The sequence below is a fragment of the Pan troglodytes genome, chromosome 7 (genome assembly GCF_028858775.2).
Source record: "Pan troglodytes isolate AG18354 chromosome 7, NHGRI_mPanTro3-v2.0_pri, whole genome shotgun sequence".
Lineage (NCBI taxonomy): Eukaryota > Metazoa > Chordata > Mammalia > Primates > Hominidae > Pan > Pan troglodytes.
Window position 1 is genome coordinate 110,098,883 of NC_072405.2, and position 19,487 is coordinate 110,118,369.

The following is a 19,487-nucleotide window of genomic DNA, read 5'->3' on the forward strand; positions in this document are numbered from 1 at the left end:
ATTTGCTGCCCTAATAATAACATAGGGCCCAGACTTGGACTGAATTGATACTGCAAATCATCAGAACCAGCCTTCCCAAGCATAAGGAGGTTTTTGCCCCTACCCTCAGGTAATCCTGGCTGTGAACATGATGTTCTTGGAGTTGTTTTTTAAATAGCCCTGTTCTGTTTTCAAATATTTACCCATTTAAGCAACTCACTATTTTATACTGAAAGGGTGTTTGTTCCACTGTCTGGCACCTGGATCCTGAGGTAGAGCTTTTTTCTAGGTCTTAGTCCATATTCTCATGGTAGAAAAATTAGTTTTTTACTCCGAGCAAATTAACTTATACCTGACATTCTTGTTACGAGTTACATGAAAGACCCTGGAGGGGTTGTGATATGCTCCTAGGTGGGTTTTGAGGTATGTTTTTGTGTTCCTAGCCCAGAAGGACACCCCTATAGAAGTAAGTCAACACCCAAGAGCCTGAAAGTTGTTTGCACATTGCACTTCAAGTCCCAAGTTTTAGTTTTTTTTCCACAAAGATCCATATGCACACATATAGTGGGCCCCATGTCTGAACTCCAGCCCACACAGAGTTATTTGCCAGTTCCAAAGAAGCAGAGAATGAAGATACTCATGCCCCATCATCCATCATTTTTTTCTATGAACCTTACAGCTGAATATTGAAAAATCTGGTTTTGATCTTTTGGGTATTTTATTTCATTTCAAGTCAACTGAATAGCCCGTACACATGGATATAAAGAAATATAACCAGGAATTGTTTGTGGTATTGAATCAGAACTGGAGACATTTGAAGTCAAGCCACTTCAATAGTGTTTCTTATTTCTTTTTAATCAGATTTTGAATATTCTTTCTGCAGGTTGTGTTCCTGACTGGCTTTGGCTATGTGTATGTGGATGTTGTACATCAGTGTGGCACAGTCTTCATCACTGTGGCCCCAGAAGGAAAAGCAGGACCTATTTTAACCAATACCAACAGGTAGGTTTAATTATTTTCCCAGTAACAACATAGTAAGTGTTACTGTTACAAAGTTGTAAACTTAGTATTTATCTTTGTCATCTCCACATAATGTATTAAAGCTTTTGGTTAATTATCATGTAATCCATAAAAAATATGGTTGTTAGCACTAAATCATCCCTTCAATAGGTAGCAATAAACCATCTTTCCTAGATACCACTTGCACTCCTTCTGTGGTAGGGTTAACAAACTGATTTACAAACTATGCATCTTGGAATCATACCACTATTATTAGCATGAAATGCACATTAATACCTCTGTGTCTGCATGACAGTGTAGTAATTAATAATAAAACTTAGCAATTAGAGCTACATCAAATATAAATACGCCTCTTAGAGCCATATTTTCCACCCCCCACTTTGACCTGAATGTTGCCATCAGGTTTTAAAAACATGAAATAGACAAAGAGTTAATATCCTTAATTAAAAATAATTCACATAATTCAATAGGAATAATATAAAGATGGCCTTACAAAACAAAATTAGGGGCAATAGGCATGAACAGAAAATTCTAAGAAGAGGAAATATAAGTAATCAAAGAAATGCTAATTTATCAAATTAACAATGATGTTGTATCATATACAGTCCTGGTGAAAGTATAAATTGGTACTATTTCCAATTTATAAGCACTTTGGTAATACATATTAAGAGCTTTAAAATCCTTTTGGCTTAGAAATTCCACTTTTAAGTGTGTTAAGAGTTTCAGAGTTAAGGAAATGGAGAAGTGGGCAAAGATATACACAGAGAGATGTACACAGTGAGAGATATCACACAGTTAATTACAATGGCAAAATATTCAAAGTCAAAATGCCCATCCATAGGGAAATAGATGATACATAATTGTACTATAAATGTTACAACTGCAAAAAGTAGATCTCAAAGAATTTTAATGGAATAGAAAATGCATATTATAATCTAAAATAAAACAAGTAGAATATAATATTGAATATATATGATCCTAGTTATGTGTTATCTGTACATACATACATAAGTACACACGTGTGTACTTATACATACGTACATAAGTACACACGTGTGTACTTATACATACGTACATAAGTACACACGTGTGTACTTATACATGCGTACATAAGTACACACGTGTGTACTTATACATGCGTACATAAGTACACACGTGTGTACTTATACATGCGTACATAAGTACACACGTGTGTATACATGCGTACATAAGTACACACGTGTGTACTTATACATGCGTACATAAGTACACACGTGTGTACTTATACATGCGTACATAAGTACACACGTGTGTACTTATACATGCGTACATAAGTGCACACGTGTGTACTTATACATGCGTACATAAGTGCACACGTGTGTACTTATACATGCGTACATAAGTGCACACGTGTGTACTTATACATGCGTACATAAGTGCACACGTGTGTACTTATACATGCGTACATAAGTGCACACGTGTGTACTTATACATGCGTACATAAGTGCACACGTGTGTACTTATACATGCGTACATAAGTGCACACGTGTGTACTTATACATGCGTACATAAGTGCACATGTGTGTACTTATACATGCGTACATAAGTGCACATGTATGTACTTATACATACACAGAAAACATTCCTAGAAATAAGACTGAAAAGAAAAAAACTCAAAATTGGTAACAGATGTGGGGTTAATGAGTTATTTAATATGTAATCATTATTTGATTTCTGTATTTTGATTATTTATAATAGCATTTAGTTTATGATCAGAAAAAATAACTTAATATTAAAATATAAATACCACCAACTTTCATACGTTTGTTTAAATCTTTCTTTTAAAAAGTTCATTGCAGCCAGGTGTGGTGGCTCACACCTGTAATCCCAGCACTTTGGGAGGCCGAGGTGGGTGGATCACCTGAGGTCAGGAGTTTGAGATCAGCCTGGCCAACATGGTGAAACCCTGTCTCCACTAACAGTACAAAAATTAGCCAGGCTTGGTGGTAGGCACCTGTAATCCCAGCTATTCAAGAGGCTGAGGCAAGAGAATCGCTTGAACCCGGGAGGCGGAGGTTGTAGTGAGCCAAGATCACGCCACTGCACTCCAGCCTGGGCGACAGAGCGAGACTCCATCTCAGAAAAAAAACAAAACAAAACAACAACAAAAAAAGTTTATTGCTTCTCATGTATGGTTAAGAACTCATTAATCTGGACTCTGCTAATTTGAATTTATAATATTTCAAACAATGTTGGATAGAATGTTTTCTTTGCCCAAAAGTGTTCATAAAAAATTAATAGCATAACAAAATTGAAGACGAACTTTTAACTAGTATAGCACAAAATTTCAGGTTTATTCAACAATTTCAGAAACATTTTATCTAGGGCATAAATGTTAATAACAATAGAAGCAAACTTTCATGAGAAAGGTACAAGTATTTCTTGGAACTTCATTCATTCATTCAACAAATGTTTTTCAAGGGCTTATTGGATGCCTAGCATGGGATGAGGATACATCCATAAATAAAAAGGCCCAATCCCTGACCTAGAGAAGATGACTTTCTCCTCATAGGCATGGAATTGGGCAAGGTGATGGGGGGTGTAGAGAGTAAACCTAAAAAGAAAGGAAATGTTATGGTGCAGTAGAAGGTCAGCATTCTACAGGGATGAAAACAGAGCTCAGTAAGAGGGGCTGGAAGTGCCAGGGCCAAGGGACTGGGAAAGTGTAGTTTTAAACAAATTGGTGTAGGTAAGCTGCACTGAGAAGTTGATATTTGGGCAGAGACTGGAAAGCAGTAGGGGGTTAGTAATGTGACTATCTGAAGGAAGAACTTCCCAGGCAGAGGGCACAGCCAGTTCAAAGGCCTGCAACAACGTGCCTGGCATCAAGGAGGAGCAGGGAAGAGGCTGTTGTGGGCCCAGTGGAGGGGGTGGAAGTGGAAGTAGCAGTGCATGCAGTCCAGGAGGTAAGAGCTAGAAGGAGGGAGACCTCATGGGCCATTGAAGGGCTTAGCTTTAATTCTAAGTGAAATGAGGAACTCATTGGATCATTTTTGAACATAGAAGTGACACCCTGTGACTTAAATTTCTAGAAGATCATTGGCCGCTTTGTTGAAGTAGACTGTAGAGAAACAAGGGCACAAGCAAGCAGGGAGACTAGTTAGGAGAGGATTACAGTTGCTCACATTAGAGACACTGATGGCTTAGACTACGGTGGTGTCAGTGGAAGTGGCAGAAAGAGTCAGATTCTGGATATACTTCTAAGGAAAAGTCAATGGGATTTTCCTAATACATTGAGTAATGGCTAAAAATAGAGGCATCAAGGATGACACCGAAATTTTTGGTCTGAGCAACTGGTAGGATATGGCTGCCATTAACTAAGATGGGAGAGACTATCTGCAGATTTAGGAGGAAAGATCAAGAGATTGGTTATAGACATGATAAGCTGAGATGTCATTTAGACATCTAAGTGACTGTGTGGATAGGTAGTTTGATACACAAGATTGGAGTTCAGTGGGGAGCTCCAGGATAAGTATATACTTTGGAAGCCATCAACATATAGATGGTATTTCAGGTCATAAGACTGGATGAGATCCCCAAGGAAGTCAGTGAAGATGGGGGTGAGAAGAGGACCAAGGGCTGAGCCCTAGGCACTTTAAGAGGTCAGGGAGAGGAAGAGGGATCTGCATAGGTAACTGAGGTCAGAGAAGTAGAAGAGCTGAGAGAAGACAGGAAAGAAAAGTATTTCCAGGAGGAGGGAGTTGTCAGCAATGTCATATGTTGTTAGTATGTTGAATAAGCAAAAAACTGAAAGTCCATCATTTGATGTAACCAAATGGAAGTCACTGATGACGAGTTGTTTTATTAGGCTGGGGATGGAGGCACAAAAGGCTGCTTGGAGCAAGCCTTAAAGAGCAGGGAAGGAGAGGAGTTGGAGACAGTGTGTATAGAACACACTTTAGAGTTTCTGTGTAGAGAGGATCAGAAAAATGAGTGGTAGCTAAGGGAGAGAGTGGAGTCATGGGGGATTTTTTGAGCTGAGAGATGACAGCATGTTTACAAGCTGCTAGTAATGAAGAAAAAGATGATGGAGGAAAGGGGTGTGAGTTGCTGGAGGGATGTCTTTGAGTAGGTGAGAGCAGAGTGACTTGGTGCACTTTGGAGAGGGGTTCACCTGAGACAGAAGCAAGGGTGGTTCCGCCCCAGAAATGGAGATGGAGAAGAGCCGAGCATGGACTCAGGCACGGTTGATGGGCAGTTGTGGCAGGAATTCCTGCTAAGTTTTCTTCTGCTCACATCACTTTTTCAATTTAGGGAGTCTCAGTTACTTTATTATCTCTTTCTGTCTTGTGATCATCATGATAGAGAATTAGTACACAAAGACTAGAGGGATTTTGGAGTAAAAATCTGGTGTTGATAAGGGAAACATAAGGAAACATGACAAGAGCTTGTAATAGTCCCATTGGGAACATTTCCCAATACTGTTGGAGTGTGACTGACTCCGTCCAGACACAATGTACTGAAAGTTGAGTTCTTATTTGTTTCTTATGAGAATCTGATGTCCCATCAGGAGGTATTTAATAGGGTACTGTCAATAAAAAAGAAAGAAGAGAGAAAGAAAAGGCGAGTGGGGGGACTAATGTTCTTGTCCCTTTCTCCTCTAGAGCCCCAGAGAAGATTGTTACATTTAAAATGTTCATCACTCAGTTAAGCCTGGCAGTGTTTGATGACCTCACCCACCACAAAGCATCAGCTGAGCTTCTCAGACTCACACTGGACAACATTTTTCTCTGTGTGGCCCCAGGAGCTGGTCCCCTCCCTGGGGAAGAGCCTGTGACTGCGTTGTTTGAACTTTACTGTGTGGAGATCTGCTGTGGGGACCTGCAGCTAGACAACCAGCTTTATAACAAGTCCAATTTCCACTTTGCTGTCTTAGTCTGCCAGGGAGAAAAAGCAGAACCCATTCAGTGTTCCAAAATGCAGAGTCTCCTCATATCCAACAAAGAGTTGGAAGAATACAAGGAAAAATGTTTTATCAAACTTTGCATCACCTTAAATGAAGGCAAGAGCATCCTCTGTGATATTAATGAGTTCAGCTTTGAATTAAAACCTGCTCGGTTATATGTGGAAGACACATTTGTATACTACATCAAGACTTTGTTTGACACCTACCTTCCTAACAGCAGGTTGGCTGGTCACTCCACACACCTCTCCGGGGGTAAACAGGTGTTGCCCATGCAGGTCACACAGCACGCCAGGGCCTTGGTGAATCCTGTGAAGTTACGGAAACTGGTGATCCAGCCAGTAAATTTGCTCGTCAGCATCCACGCTTCCCTCAAGCTGTACATAGCCTCAGACCACACTCCTCTCTCCTTCTCGGTGTTTGAAAGAGGACCCATCTTCACCACTGCGAGGCAGCTTGTGCACGCCCTGGCAATGCACTATGCCGCTGGGGCCCTTTTTAGAGCAGGTAAGAACACAAACTGAGGGTCTGTGATGAGCTGGAGCCTGGGTAGAAATGACACGCTTGGGGGTAGCACTTCATTTCAAGACCTAAAGAAGCAATTGGCAAGAGGTGACACACCTGAGCTCTACAGTTACACAGAACTGGATCTAAATCTAGAGCCTGCCACTGTTAGCTGTAAGACTTTGGGCAAGTTATTGAACCTTCCTGAGTCTCCATTTCCTCATCGATAAAATGGCTTTGAAGATTTCTGAGAGGATCAGATGAAAGTACGTGAGGTACCCAGCATTTTGCTTGCCACTTAATAAACATTCAAGCAGTAGTAGCTGTTCTGTAACTTAGAATTTTAGTTCAGTTTAGCACACACTTTTTAGCAACTTGCAGGCACAGAGCCCTTTCTTAGCACACTAGAGCAACTAGGAAAGCTAGCCCAGGTCTTCAGTCCCTCGGCCTAAAAGGAGTCCAGTTCTCGTTTATTTTCTTCATTGCTATTTATGAATAGCAGTAGGTGAGAAATTCAGAGGATTTGTGTGCTTGTAAGATGCACATTGAGCCCTCTATCTACCCAGTGCTGCACTGCCTGTCTATATAGCTGGCAAAGGGAAGGCTGTGAGTGTGTCAGCCTCTCCACAGACCTGAGCTCAAAGAGAAGGAATGGCCCATCCACTCTCTGGGGCCAGGCAGGTGGCCTCTTGCAGGCTGAGGGCTGCTGTTTCTCAGGGACTCAGTGGGAAAAGCAAGGATTCCCTTTTCAGTCTGGCTGGAAAAGTCTGCAGGGGGTGGCTTGAACATGCATACAAAATTTTATAGAGGGACTACTGTGTACTAGCGACTGGTGGGTAGCAGGCGCAGTGGCTCACACCTGTAATCCTAGCACTTTGGGAGGCTGAGGTGGGAGGATCACTTGAGCACGGGAGTTCAAGACCAGCTTGGCCAACTGGTGAAACCTTGTCTCTACAAAAAATTAAAGTTTAAAAAATTACCCAGGTGTGGTGTCATGCACCTGTAGTCCCAGCTACTACTGAGGCTGAGGTGGGAGGATTGCTCGAGCCCAGGACTTTGAGGCTACAGTGAGCTATGATCACATCACTACACTCCAGCCAGGGTGACAGAGCAAGACCTTGTCCCAAAAAATAAGATTGAGTGGTGGGAACCATGTGGTCTCAGGGTACGTTATGGTAATCGGCATCACAGTGTGTGTTCTTGAGCCAGGTTCACTCTAAAGCAGTTTTAATTTGATAATTGGGTTCCCAGAAATTCAAGCAAAGAACAGCATCCAGAGTTAGCCTTGTCAGCCCTTTCCAATAAAGAACATGGAAATCTTACTTTCTGAAAGTAACAGAGGAGAGAGCCTTTGTTCTATCCTCTTTGTAAAGTTGTACTTTGTGAATGCGTTCCCATGTAAGATTAAGATTGCAGCAGTAAACGACCTGTGTTATTGCCATATTGGTCAGATTACATTTTCTCCATAATGAAATTCATAGACTTACTAGGGTTATCTAGACTCTTTTATAAAAGATAACAACAAGATCAGGGAAAGGGTCCTGCCAGACCTGTTGTCTTGATAGCTTGCACAACAATGAAGAAAACATTTCCCTCTTGCTAAAAACTCATTTAAAAATAAGCAGTCCACATTTCAAATTTAATAGATGGGTGTATTTATAAACAGTTCCAGAAACTTTCCCTTCAGGCAGCCTTTGCTTTTTCACATAAGAAGCAGGCACGTAGGTTACTGAGCTCCAATCTGAGGCCTGGCAAGGACGAAGGCTCCCATTCAGTCTCTGCACGACGCAGCAGTGCAGTAAGCAGCAGGGAAACTCTACCTGTGGCACCAAGTAACGGGCCCTGCAGCCCGTGTGCTAAAAACGAGCTCTCTTTGTTTTGGTTTATATTTTTAATGAGCTTTCACAAGAACATTCTATTTGAATTTTATATAATTCACCCCAAAATCCTCTAAGCTGCCGTTCCAATCTCACTGTATACCAAGATAAGGGATTCTAATATAGAGGGCCAAGTTTTCAGAGCCTGTTGGAAACTCTGTCACTAAAAATCTATGGACAATCTGAAGACCATCTGAAAGAAAGCAGTGATTGAAGGAGTAGGAAATGGGAAGATGCTGGAGGCTCCAGACTCCCAGGTTAGCATCCTTGTCAAGGGAAGGGAGAGAGCTGGCTGCAGGTGGGCAAGTTGCCCACCCACATCTCACTTGAGTCAGAGTGCCCCTGCCTGTCATGGAAAACACCCTGACCTCATTTCTAGGGAAGTTGTGGTATCAACTTGAAGAGGTTTTAAAAATAAAGAAACAGGCCGGGCGCAGTGGCTCACGCCTGTAATCCCAGCACTTTGGGAGGCCGAGGTGGGCGAATTGCCTGTGCTCAGGAGTTCGAGACCAGCCTGGGCAACATGGTGAAACCCTGTCTCTACTAAAATACAAAAAATTAGCCAGGTGTGGGGGCATGCACCTGTAGTCCCAGCTACTTGGGAAGCTGAGGCAGGTGAATTGCTTGAACCTGGGAGGCAGAGGTTGCAGTGAGCCAAGATTGCACCACTGCACTCCAACCTGGACAACAGAGCGAGACTCCATCTCCAAAAACATAAAAAATATTTAAAAATTAAACAACTAAAAATAAAAAAGTATGGGTGGGAGAGGCAGAATAAAAATAAATAGTAATTGGAAATCAGTAACTGACCCTATCTGAAGGAAAGCATGTGATCTTTATCCTGAGGCCCCTCTCTAGCCCAAAGTCTCAGTTTGTTGGGAGCCAGGCAGACTCCCTTCTTCAACACAATTTCCAAACGACTGAGCAAAAGATAGATTTGCTTTTGAAGGGCAATAAAGGAGTACCCTTGGATCTGTCTGCCCTTTTCTGGCCAGCTCAGATGTCACTGAGATGTAGCTCTGGCCTACACATAGCCCTTCTATCAGGCAGTGGCTTCAGGATTCAAGGGTTCCAACCCCACGACAGGGGAGGACCTGCCACTGGCAGGAGCAAGAGGCCGAGGCGGATTCCCACTCCCTCTCTACGCCCACGGCACCGACCTGAACAGGCCTGTCGTGGGGGACACTGCTTGGCCATAGCTGCTACTCCTTTCTTTTATACATGGACTCCGTGGAGAGATGGGGAATTAAGATGTTTCTAGACCAACCTTCTGCCGTTAGGTACACCCTTACAGCCATTCAGGGCTAAAGGGAATCTGCTGTTTCTTTACCTCCAGAGAAGGCCCTCCATGGAGGAATATTCCACAGCCTCCCCAGCTCCCTCGCCTACTCTTTGCAGCCTGAGCTCACAGAAGAAAGAGGTGGGTGAGCTTCAGAATTAGGAAAACCTGGGTTGGAAACCCAGCCCACAGGTGGATCATCCAGGGGACTGTGAGCAGTTGGCTTAGTCTCCAAGCCTCAGTCTCCTCCTTTTCCTGCCTGTGAGGCCGTGGAAGCAGTACCACCATGTTGCATTCACCTCTGCCTCCTGTGCCTGGTCCATTCCCTGACCCAGACAGCAGCTCAGTCACCAGTTAGCCTGCACTGATTTGAAGGGAGAGAATACTTTTCTTGCAGTTACCGTGAGAATTAAATGTGTTGAATGCCTGGCATCCATAGGGCCTCTCATTTGTAATCTTTATCTTCCAGAAATTATTCCCTCCTTTGCCCTAAACCCTAGTGTTATCATCCTAACGTTCCAGAGAAGGGAGGAGGGCTCAAAATTTAAGAGCGTCCCTCTCTTCATGGGCTGGGCATGGGATTCTTCGGGACCTTGGCGTGGCTGTTGTACCCTCACCTTCCCGATCCCCTCAGATCGCTGAGCTGAGGATCTCTGTCACAGGACTGTCCTCCTCTTCAGAGCCTGCTAGTGAAGGAGGGATGGCTCCCACCCAGTCCTGTCCCCACAGCCTTCCCATTACCGGGCTCTGAGCACCAGGCTGGGGAGGTCAGTGGCTTCCCGGAGAAAGCTGTCTTTTCAGACTCCTCCTCTCCTGGGCCCTCACTTGCCCCTCCAATTCTTGGGGCCTACAGCCCCAAATCCCCACCCCAGAGAGCCAGGGTAAGGGCAGTGCCTGCCGGACTCCACGCACAGCCGCGTTCCCATGGGGCAGCAGCGGCTGAGTGGCAGGCCAGCTTCTGGCCAGCCCAAGCTTCAGGAGGAAACCAGATCCAAAGCTGCCCTCCTGGGACATGCACAAGGGAACACTCCCCTCTCACTAACCTCATCAGAATGTCCCTGTCACAGAGTTCAAGACCAGCCTGGCCTACATGGTGAATCCCGATCTCTACTAAAAATACAAAATCAGCCAGGCGTGGTGGCATGTGTCTGTAATCTCAGCTGCTTGGGAGGCTGAGGCAGAAGAATCACTTGAACCCAGGAGTCAGAGGTTGCAGTGAGCCGAGATTGCACCACTGCACTCCAGCCTGGGTGACAGAGTGAGACTCGATCTCAAAAAAAAAAAATGTCCCTGTCTCTGGTGTTTACATAACCGGAGCTGGGGTTGAAGGGTCCAAGACATTTGTCTGGGTCTAGCTCTGCTCCAAAGGGAAGCACTCAACTCAGTAGGATTGGGAAAGATTAAAAACAACCCCTCCATTCTTGTCAGAAGTTTGCATCCCCTTTGCGACACGCCATTGAGCATCTGGCCGCCCCTGACCAGGCATCTCCTCCTATCCTGGTGCCTCCGCTGTCCCGGGGAGGCTTTAGAGAGAACCTCCCACCTGCAAACACCTGCAACCCAAGAAGGCGCCCTTCCTCAGGTGGTGGCAGAGTGCATCCCCGCCACATGGACCCCCGTTAGCAGGAATATGGGAGGCTTGGGCAAGGCAGTCATATTAAAGCCATTTGTGGGGCCGTCAGAGGATCACTTTGATTTATAAAGTATGAAAGTTTGCCATTTATGAATTCACAGAGAATGACTTATTTCCCTTATTTTCTTCCAAAGAAACAGATTACTTTCCCAATTCTAGTGTGAAAAATGAATTGCAGGGAAAATGGGTCACTTTTTCACAAATGTTGAAAGTTCTGCATTTGAGGTTTCAATCACCCCTTCCCTCTTGTGCATTGCAGGCTGGGTAGTTGGGTCTCTGGAGATTCTTGGCAGCCCTGCAAGCCTGGTGAGAAGCATCGGGAACGGGGTCGCCGACTTCTTCAGGCTTCCGTATGAGGGGCTGACCCGGGGCCCTGGAGCCTTCGTGAGTGGCGTCTCCAGAGGGACCACATCGTTTGTAAAGCACATCTCCAAAGGTAGCGGGTTCCGTTCCTTGTAATAATGCCTTCACTCCTTCCCTTTTTTTTTTTTTTTTAAAAGAATGTGCTAAAGTTTTAAATGCATTCAGATTGCCTCTAGCTTTGTTTGGCCTTTTAGCTTGCAGTGAGAGTTTGGGTTTGTAACAAAGCTCATATATAATGTCTTATGTTTTGAACAGATCACTACTTGCCTCTGGTGTGTGAAAATGTTTCAGAAACTTCAGAATTTTAAGCCTCCCATTGGGAAAACAAGGATTGGCTCAACTGTTATTCCATGTGATAAACACAGAAATATTAAAGGTGTTCAGGATTTCTGCTAAACATCAGAAACCCTACACTGTGTTGCCTCATCATATTTTTTTAAATGTAGATACAGTTGTCATAACTTTCTTAAGGATATGGATACATTCTGACATGGAAGCGGATTTGGGGGTGAAACAGCCAACTTTTCTCTAGCACGCCACGTAAACAGTGCCATCTTGTGGTCCAGACAGGTCATCGGGCATGGAGGCCAAAGTGCTTCCCGCAAGGACAGTGTTTTAGTTTTATCTGTGTGTGTGTGCTTGATGTTATTTTGGTCAGGTTGGCAGAGACTTGGGAACTAACAAGGGCCATCTGAGTCCCCTTTTCTTCTCAGCAGGAGGCAAGGAAAACAGGGCAAAAGGGCTTCTTCCCATAAAAGGCATCTGACTATAGGCCATAGGACAGGTTGTGAAAGTCTCTGGAAGGCCTCAAAAGAAGACTTGATCTTGAAATAGGAGAATCCATGATCCATAGAGCGGGTGAGGGACTGTGGGTGGGAGGGCTGGCAAGAGAACAGCCAGAGTCATAAAAACAAATTCCACGGACAATGAAAAGGACACTCCCCCAGGCCTCAAATCATCTGGGAGGACTGGGGGCTGAGCTGCAGAAACTCACCCCATGAGTCACTGGCAGACTGCTCACTCCTGACACTGGAATCTCTGTGGTTCTGTTGTTTTTATGTTAAAATAAGACAACTAACACCTGCTAAATTGAACCTCAGTGGTATTTTCAGCCTACTGACTCACTGAATGTTTTTTACACTTGTTCTTTTCTTCTCTTAGCAAAATCTTTTTGGTTTGTTGGCATCCCTATGTGTGTGCGCACACAGATATTTTTCTTTTCAGATTACTGGTAAAGATGCAGCTGCAAAAACGACATTGAGCATTTCTTCCTGAAACTGGACCTGCAATAACAGATGAGCTAGTTTGTTAGTGTCCAGATCTGTCCATGAAAGTCGCTCAGTTTCGCTCACTAAGATGTGTGCAGACCTGCTAGAGGAATTGTGGCTGTTGTGAGCAAATGCTGAAATAGCCCTTCTTAGGAAAACCAGACAGATTCACGGCTCTCACATGATTTACTCCTTTTATTCCCCTCACTGGTTTTTCAGTTAACATCCTGAATATCAAAATTGCACGTATTCTCCATGGCACAATAATTACATCCTCAGAATGGCAAATGATAAGGTTTAGTATCTCCCCCTTTGTTATGACTGAAGTTATATGGAGGGAATAAAATTTATTCCTAAAGCTGAAGTATTTCTTTATAACCTTTCTAAAACTTAGCAACATAACTTTACCCTTTAAAATCACAGCAGGCAGATTTTAACCTTCAAAATTGGGCCTCAGTGAAGGCATCAATACTGTTTTAACCAAACCTTGACAAATTAAATTATAGTGAAGGATAGTTTCATATGAAACTCTAGGCTGCGTTCTGCACCTGCGATTCTTACCCTTTGAAGAGTGTCATCACCCCTGTGGGCAAGTGTTCCTCTTTACCTCATTTTCTTTTTTATTTTATTGTATCTTATCTCATTTGAGACAAGGTCTCACTCTGCCACTCAGGCTGGAGTGCAGTGGTGCAATTGCAGCTCACTGCAGCCTTGACGTCCTGGGCTTAGGCGATCCTCCCACCTCAGCCTCCTGAGTAGCTGAGACTACAGGTGTGCACCACCACACCCAGTTAATTTTTTAACTTTTCATAGAGACAGGGTTTTGCCATGTTGCCCAGGCTGGTCTCGAACTGCTAGGCTCAAGCAATCCTCCTGCGCTGGCCTCCCACGGTGCTGGGATTACAGGCGTGAGCCACCACCCCAGTTGTTTACCTCTTTTCTTAAGGCTCTTTCTTCAAATTGCCTGAGAGGGAGCCACCATCACTTGCCACTGGGCATGTCCAGGAGGGGCCACAGGTGCTCCCGCTGCCTCTGAAACTACTGCCTTGGGGTCCATCATGTATGCGACAAGGAGGCTAACCCCATGCTCTTGTTCCCTCAGGTACCCTCACATCCATCACCAACCTCGCCACAAGCCTGGCCCGGAACATGGACCGGCTCTCACTGGATGAGGAGCACTACAACCGGCAGGAGGAGTGGCGGCGGCAGCTCCCCGAGAGCCTGGGCGAAGGGCTTCGACAGGGCCTGTCCCGGCTGGGCATCAGCCTGCTTGGTAAGGGGCTGCGGGGCCTCCCACCTGTCTGTACTCCAGCAGGCTGAGATGCAGGGTCTCCCAGGACTGGGCAACTTTGCCTTCTGCCTGGGAATGACCAGGAAATGCTCAGAGAAGGTAAGGCACTTGCTCTGAGTTCTACAGTGCGTCCCGCCGGGGGCTCACCTGCACAGCCGCACATGCAGCGCCTGTGTTTGCTTTGTGCATGAAATGTATCTTGGGCCTCACTGAAGTTCTTAAAAGAAATCCTAATTTGATAGGACCCGCTCTAAGCATAGTGGTGTCTGCAAGAGGACAGCAGCATCCAGCTGTTGGCTTTCTGAAGAACGTGATGGGCAACGCTTCCGAAGCACTGGCTCCCTCACTCCCACACATGCTGAGCTGCTTCTTTTGTTTGAGAAACACTAGAGCAACATGCAAATGTCACGTAAACTTCAGTGAGGAGCCCACTTTGTCCTTTACTTTTTTGAGATCAGCCTGATTCAGAGTAATTATTGTTTGTAGAGCAGCCAGATGGTATAGTTAGAGGTGAAGATTGCTCTGCATATTTCAAAATATTACAAATGTTTGAAAATAAGTTGCTTTAAAAAATTTATGAAAATGAAGCTTCAGAGCTAAAAGTTTGCAGGGCAGGATTTTCAAGGATTTTTTTGTTTATTTGTTTGCAAAAGAATTTAAAACTGTACTGCTTGGCAATGTGCCTTCCGCGCATCTGAGGAAGTGTGTGCCTCCCAGAGATCAAAGTGACCCAAAGCAGTGCAGAGCAAAGGGTAGAAAAGATGAGTTTGAAAGGACTCGCCCTCTCTCTGATCTTCAGTTCTCTACAGAACTCCTAGATTGGCAACTGCAGCCAGCTGAGGCTCTGGGAGGAAGTGGTAAAATGGTACAAGTTCAGGTTAAGTTGCTGGAAATTATATAGGTAAAAACATTCAGTGGTGTGGGGCACTGTCATTTGATTATATGTGGAAACTGGGAAGCTGGTGACCTGTGGTAAACAAGCTGGGTAAGGGAGCAACCTTCTTGCTTAACTCAGTAACCCAAAGGTGATGGTGACTCCTTTGGGGAAGGTGGTGTGGCAGTGGACCCTGCCCTCAGAAGCCCCAGACCTTGGGCTAGGGTGTTCAAGTCCTTTCTTTGTGACCTCAGGCAAGTTCTCCTCTGAACCTGAGTTACTCTTTTGTATATTGGGCCTGGTGATACCATTGTTAGAAGTAACAGTGGGTAGTTATATGGCAGCCACCATGCTCATGTTTGGTAAACAGAACCTATCATTATCATAGTATGGTAGCAAATGAACTGTAAGAGTTGCCTGGTTTCCAAGAGTGCCTCAGCAAAAAGAAATATTTGAGCAATGGCAGTAATATTTTCACTTAATCCAATGGATTAAGTGGCTGTAACCACAGGAAGTGACAATGAGGTTATATTGAGGATCTCAAGGTCATTGTTTTGCAATTCGGGACCTGTTGATGCTATTAATTGGAGGCTTAAGTACCACTACTCTGCTTCACCCCAGCCCTTATAGGAGCTTCTAGGCAAAGAGAGAGAGAGAGATCGACCCCTGGGCTGGCTGGTGTGTGGCTGTCTCCACCCCAACCCCCGACTCCCTTCCTGCCCAAGGGTTCCAGTCTCTTCCCAGTCAGAGAAACCCCAGGCAATGCTCCGTTTTCAGTGTGTAAGATTGTACCTGATGGGAAAAATCAGTTGTGTGAGGAGTCACAAATCAGCCCTGATGAGGTCATCTTTCTGGGCATGGGTCCTGTTGACAGGGTAAGTCATAATGCTCTGATCTTTGGTGTAGTCATTGTGTCTTGCATATCCTTATCCATGTGAGGGAATTCATTTTTGGAAACTGCCGTGGGCTCATGGGGTCTTTCTGCATATCTGGTGATTTCCAGAAGATTATTAATTCTTGGGGTAACATAAGCCTCCTCTGTAGATGCTGGCTGCACCTGCCAACACTGGCCAGCCCCAGTCCCAGCCCAGCTCACACCCTGAGCAGTGTGTCCATGTCTTGACTCTGCAGAGTTCACAGTGGGCATCTCAAGCTTGGCTCAAACCAGCTTCCTTTCCTGTAAGACTTCAAGGACTTCCTTTGTTTCATGTACTCTTTGGGTTATCTCAAAATGTCTGGTCCTAGAACTAACTACCAGGTGTGTGGCAAGAAGAACAAAGAGCGGAGTACAGCAAACTGAAATCTCCTCACTTTGGAAAGTTATAGATCGGCCACCCTTTAATTCTTCCCCAGAAATGGTGTTTGAAATTGCCATATACAATGCAGTGCCTAATTGAAGTTAGAGCCATTATCACATAATAATTTGAAATCCAGGCCGGGCACATGGCTCGCACTTGTAATCCTAGCACTTTGGGAAGCCAAAGCAAGTGGATTGCTTGAGCCCAGGAGTTCGAGATCAGCCTGGGCAATGTGGCAAAACCCCATCTCTACAAAAATAAAATGAAATACAAAAATTAGCCAGGCATGGTGGCACATCCCTGTGGGCCCAGCTACTCAGGAGGCTGAGGTGAATCACTTGAGCCCAGGAGGTTAAGGCTGCAGTGAGCTGAGATTACACCACTGCACTCCAGCCTGGTGGACAGAGTGAGACCTTGTCTCAAAATAATAATAGTAATAATAATAGTTTTAAACCCATGCCAGTGAAATAGATATTCTAGTTGCTCAGTTTCTTCAATAAAAAGGCAGAAACGTTAAGGACCCAGTTAATAAAAATATATTAAAGGAAAAGTTTAGAGTTGGCAAAGCGTTTTCAAAGGTGTCATCTTATTTGATCTTCACAACCCTTCACAACTTCATAACCCTTCATAGCTTCACAACTTTGGATGAGGTAAAGCGACTTAGCCAGGTCAAACCTCCAGCAAGGACAGGAGCCTGGGCCTTTCCACCATGTCGCCTACCCCTGTGGGGCTCCAGGCCTGGAAACAATCAGGATGTGGGGAGACTGAACAATTGCAAGTTCCAGTGTAGGAAAAACACATTTCCCCCAAATGTTTACGGGTTCGGCGGGCCTTCTTGACTCTGCGTCACCCTCATGGGGACACTATGGAGCATTATGAGGCCCTTGAAAATTAAAGCAAGTCTGCAGCTCCATGCCCAGCCGCACTGCCCCAGGTCAGCAGGGAAAAGTGTCTGCTGGCTGAGAGATGCTGCCGAGGCCTTTGGATGAGCTCCATGACAGTTTTCCAAGAGCAACGGCTTTTGGAAAAACTCCGTTTAGCCTGCAGTATTGGCATCAGCCTTGCCCACATTTACCAGATCTGTTCCCCAACACCCTCACTTTCTACTACACTCTGGAGCCTGCACTGAGAAAGGACATGCAGCTCCGCATCACAGCTGCATTCTGCGTTTCCTCCCAAACCTGATGCCTTCTCATGAACACCAAAGCTAGGATGTCAAGAATTGCTTCTCTGACCCCCACTTCTTTTGGGATGCTTCCTGGTTTGTGATGTGCTGCTGGATTCCCCAGAGACCACCTCCTCTCTCTTCATGGGCACTCTTGGCTATGCCATCTGGAATCCCAACAAAACAGGCCTCCGCCAGGTGAAATCAGAAAAGTCCCCTTCGAGGGAGTGACTCAAGAGTTGCACATCCCAAGAGACAGCCCTTAAGAGTCATCCCTCCAATACCACCATCTGCCATTAGCAGACTGGTGTGTATTATAGTCAGTGCGGAATTTAGGAATGACTGGCAAAGTGCTTCCTTGTTGGTTTGCTCGTCTGTTCTGGTCAAAAAAAAGAAGCGCTGAGCTGGAATGTGCAGTACACTCTATGGGTCTCGTTACTTTCTGGAAGGGCGAGCTATGGCGTGGTATCCCATCTTATGCCTGTCCTTCTGATAGTGTGACAAAAAATTGCCAGAAACAAAATTACACCACATGGTAAAGGCAGCATCAAAACAGACACATCACCAGGAACTTCCATAGCTCAGTGACCAAGTAGTTTCTGCCCAAGGCCTAGGAGCCAGTTACAGAAAGAGGTAAGGGAAGGCCTGGTGGTTTCCTGCTCCACAATGAAGGCTTTCCTCCTCCTCCTTCCAAGGCACAACAGGCAATAGCTCCTGTGTCCTGCGGGGTGCAGCACTCAGTCCTGGAAACCCCTCCCAGGCACGCTCTTCTCTCTTCACTGGCTTCATCAGATCACAGCCATCTCCATGTGGTCGCCCACCCCGCGGGCCTAAGGCCAGCAGACAAGTCTTGGGATCAGTTCCACTCCTGAAAGCCTTCGAGCAGAGTTTAAGTCTATGACAGTCCATAATTTACCAGTTGTGGGATTTAGCTGGATATACTTCAGAGGAGAGCCATTCCAGGCTCTCAGAGAGGCTGCCTCTCTCAAAGCAGGGCTGCAGGGACCATGAAGTGGCTGCTGGTCTCTTAGCCTCTCTGTTCTCCAGCTTGTGAGCACAGAGGTAGATAAGGCACCTGGTGGCTGGTGAGGTGTTGGTGTGTGTGACAGGCCAGCTTTCCCCCTCAAAGGTCTGCTGCTGAGCCCAGGGCAGGTGGTTCCACAGCTCCCTCTCTGACTCTCAGAATCTAACACCTTGTCATGGGACTCAGGCTTTCCACTTTTGGGGGGCTGCCCAAATAGTCTTTATCTGTCAAAGCCGCAGTAACTGGAGCCTTCACTGTGGCCAGAGAAAACGGAAGAGCAGAACAGAGGGGGCTTCACCTGATACCTGCGTGTGCTGGAGCAGGTGGCTGTCAGCGCCCTGTGCGGGTGACCGCAGCTGGCCCAGGCCCCACTCTTTGATTTGATGCTGTTCACTTTGATAATCTGCTGAGGTGACTGGAAGAGAAGACCCAGGGTTCCTGCCTGTCTCTCAGTGTGGCCACTATGACTTCTGATCTTCCAAATGGAGTGGAGCATCAATGGCAAATGAGGGGTGCTCCCAGCCGAGCGCCAGGCCTGACTGTCTGTGGTACTAAAAGAGTGACCCTCACTCTTGATAGCTGGGGTGGCCTGGGCCTGCCGGGAGCAGCTTCCTCTGCTCACTCTCGGCATTTCTGTAGAAGGTTTGGCAGCACGACTCTAGGCTAAGAAACAGGTCTGTTGCCTCAGGTCATTCTGAATCTGTCAATGCATAAACTTAAATGTCTCTGTCAAAACCTAGAGGAAAGGAGTCCATGAAGAGCATTCCCTTTACAATTGACGTGATATGCACTAAAATTTCTACCAGGGGCCAGAGCATTTTCATCACTCCTAGCAGTTTTGAATTGAAAACAGAGAATTCTGTCAAGAATTGTAAAGAAATTTTCCCTTCTTTCTGAGATAGGGAGCCCTCCACTCCATCACGAAAAAAAATCAGAATGGTTAAGACTTTTCTAGCTCTCACTGTTGGCC

The 19,487-nt window shown here is 45.4% G+C and overlaps 1 protein-coding gene across 18 annotated transcripts in view; it reads left to right on the top strand.

Annotated features, from left to right (window-relative positions):
- Nucleotides 1-19,487, top strand: part of VPS13B (vacuolar protein sorting 13 homolog B) — an 861,798-nt gene that overhangs the window by 832,025 nt on the left and 10,286 nt on the right. For all 18 annotated transcript variants that reach the window (XM_054657406.2, XM_063816458.1, XM_024345440.3 and 15 more), the window contains 4 exons: nt 863-981; nt 5,643-6,448; nt 11,494-11,670; nt 13,968-14,138. In XM_054657406.2, the coding sequence (XP_054513381.1) occupies nt 863-981; nt 5,643-6,448; nt 11,494-11,670; nt 13,968-14,138 (1,273 nt within the window). The remainder of the gene's footprint in view (nt 1-862; nt 982-5,642; nt 6,449-11,493; nt 11,671-13,967; nt 14,139-19,487) is intronic.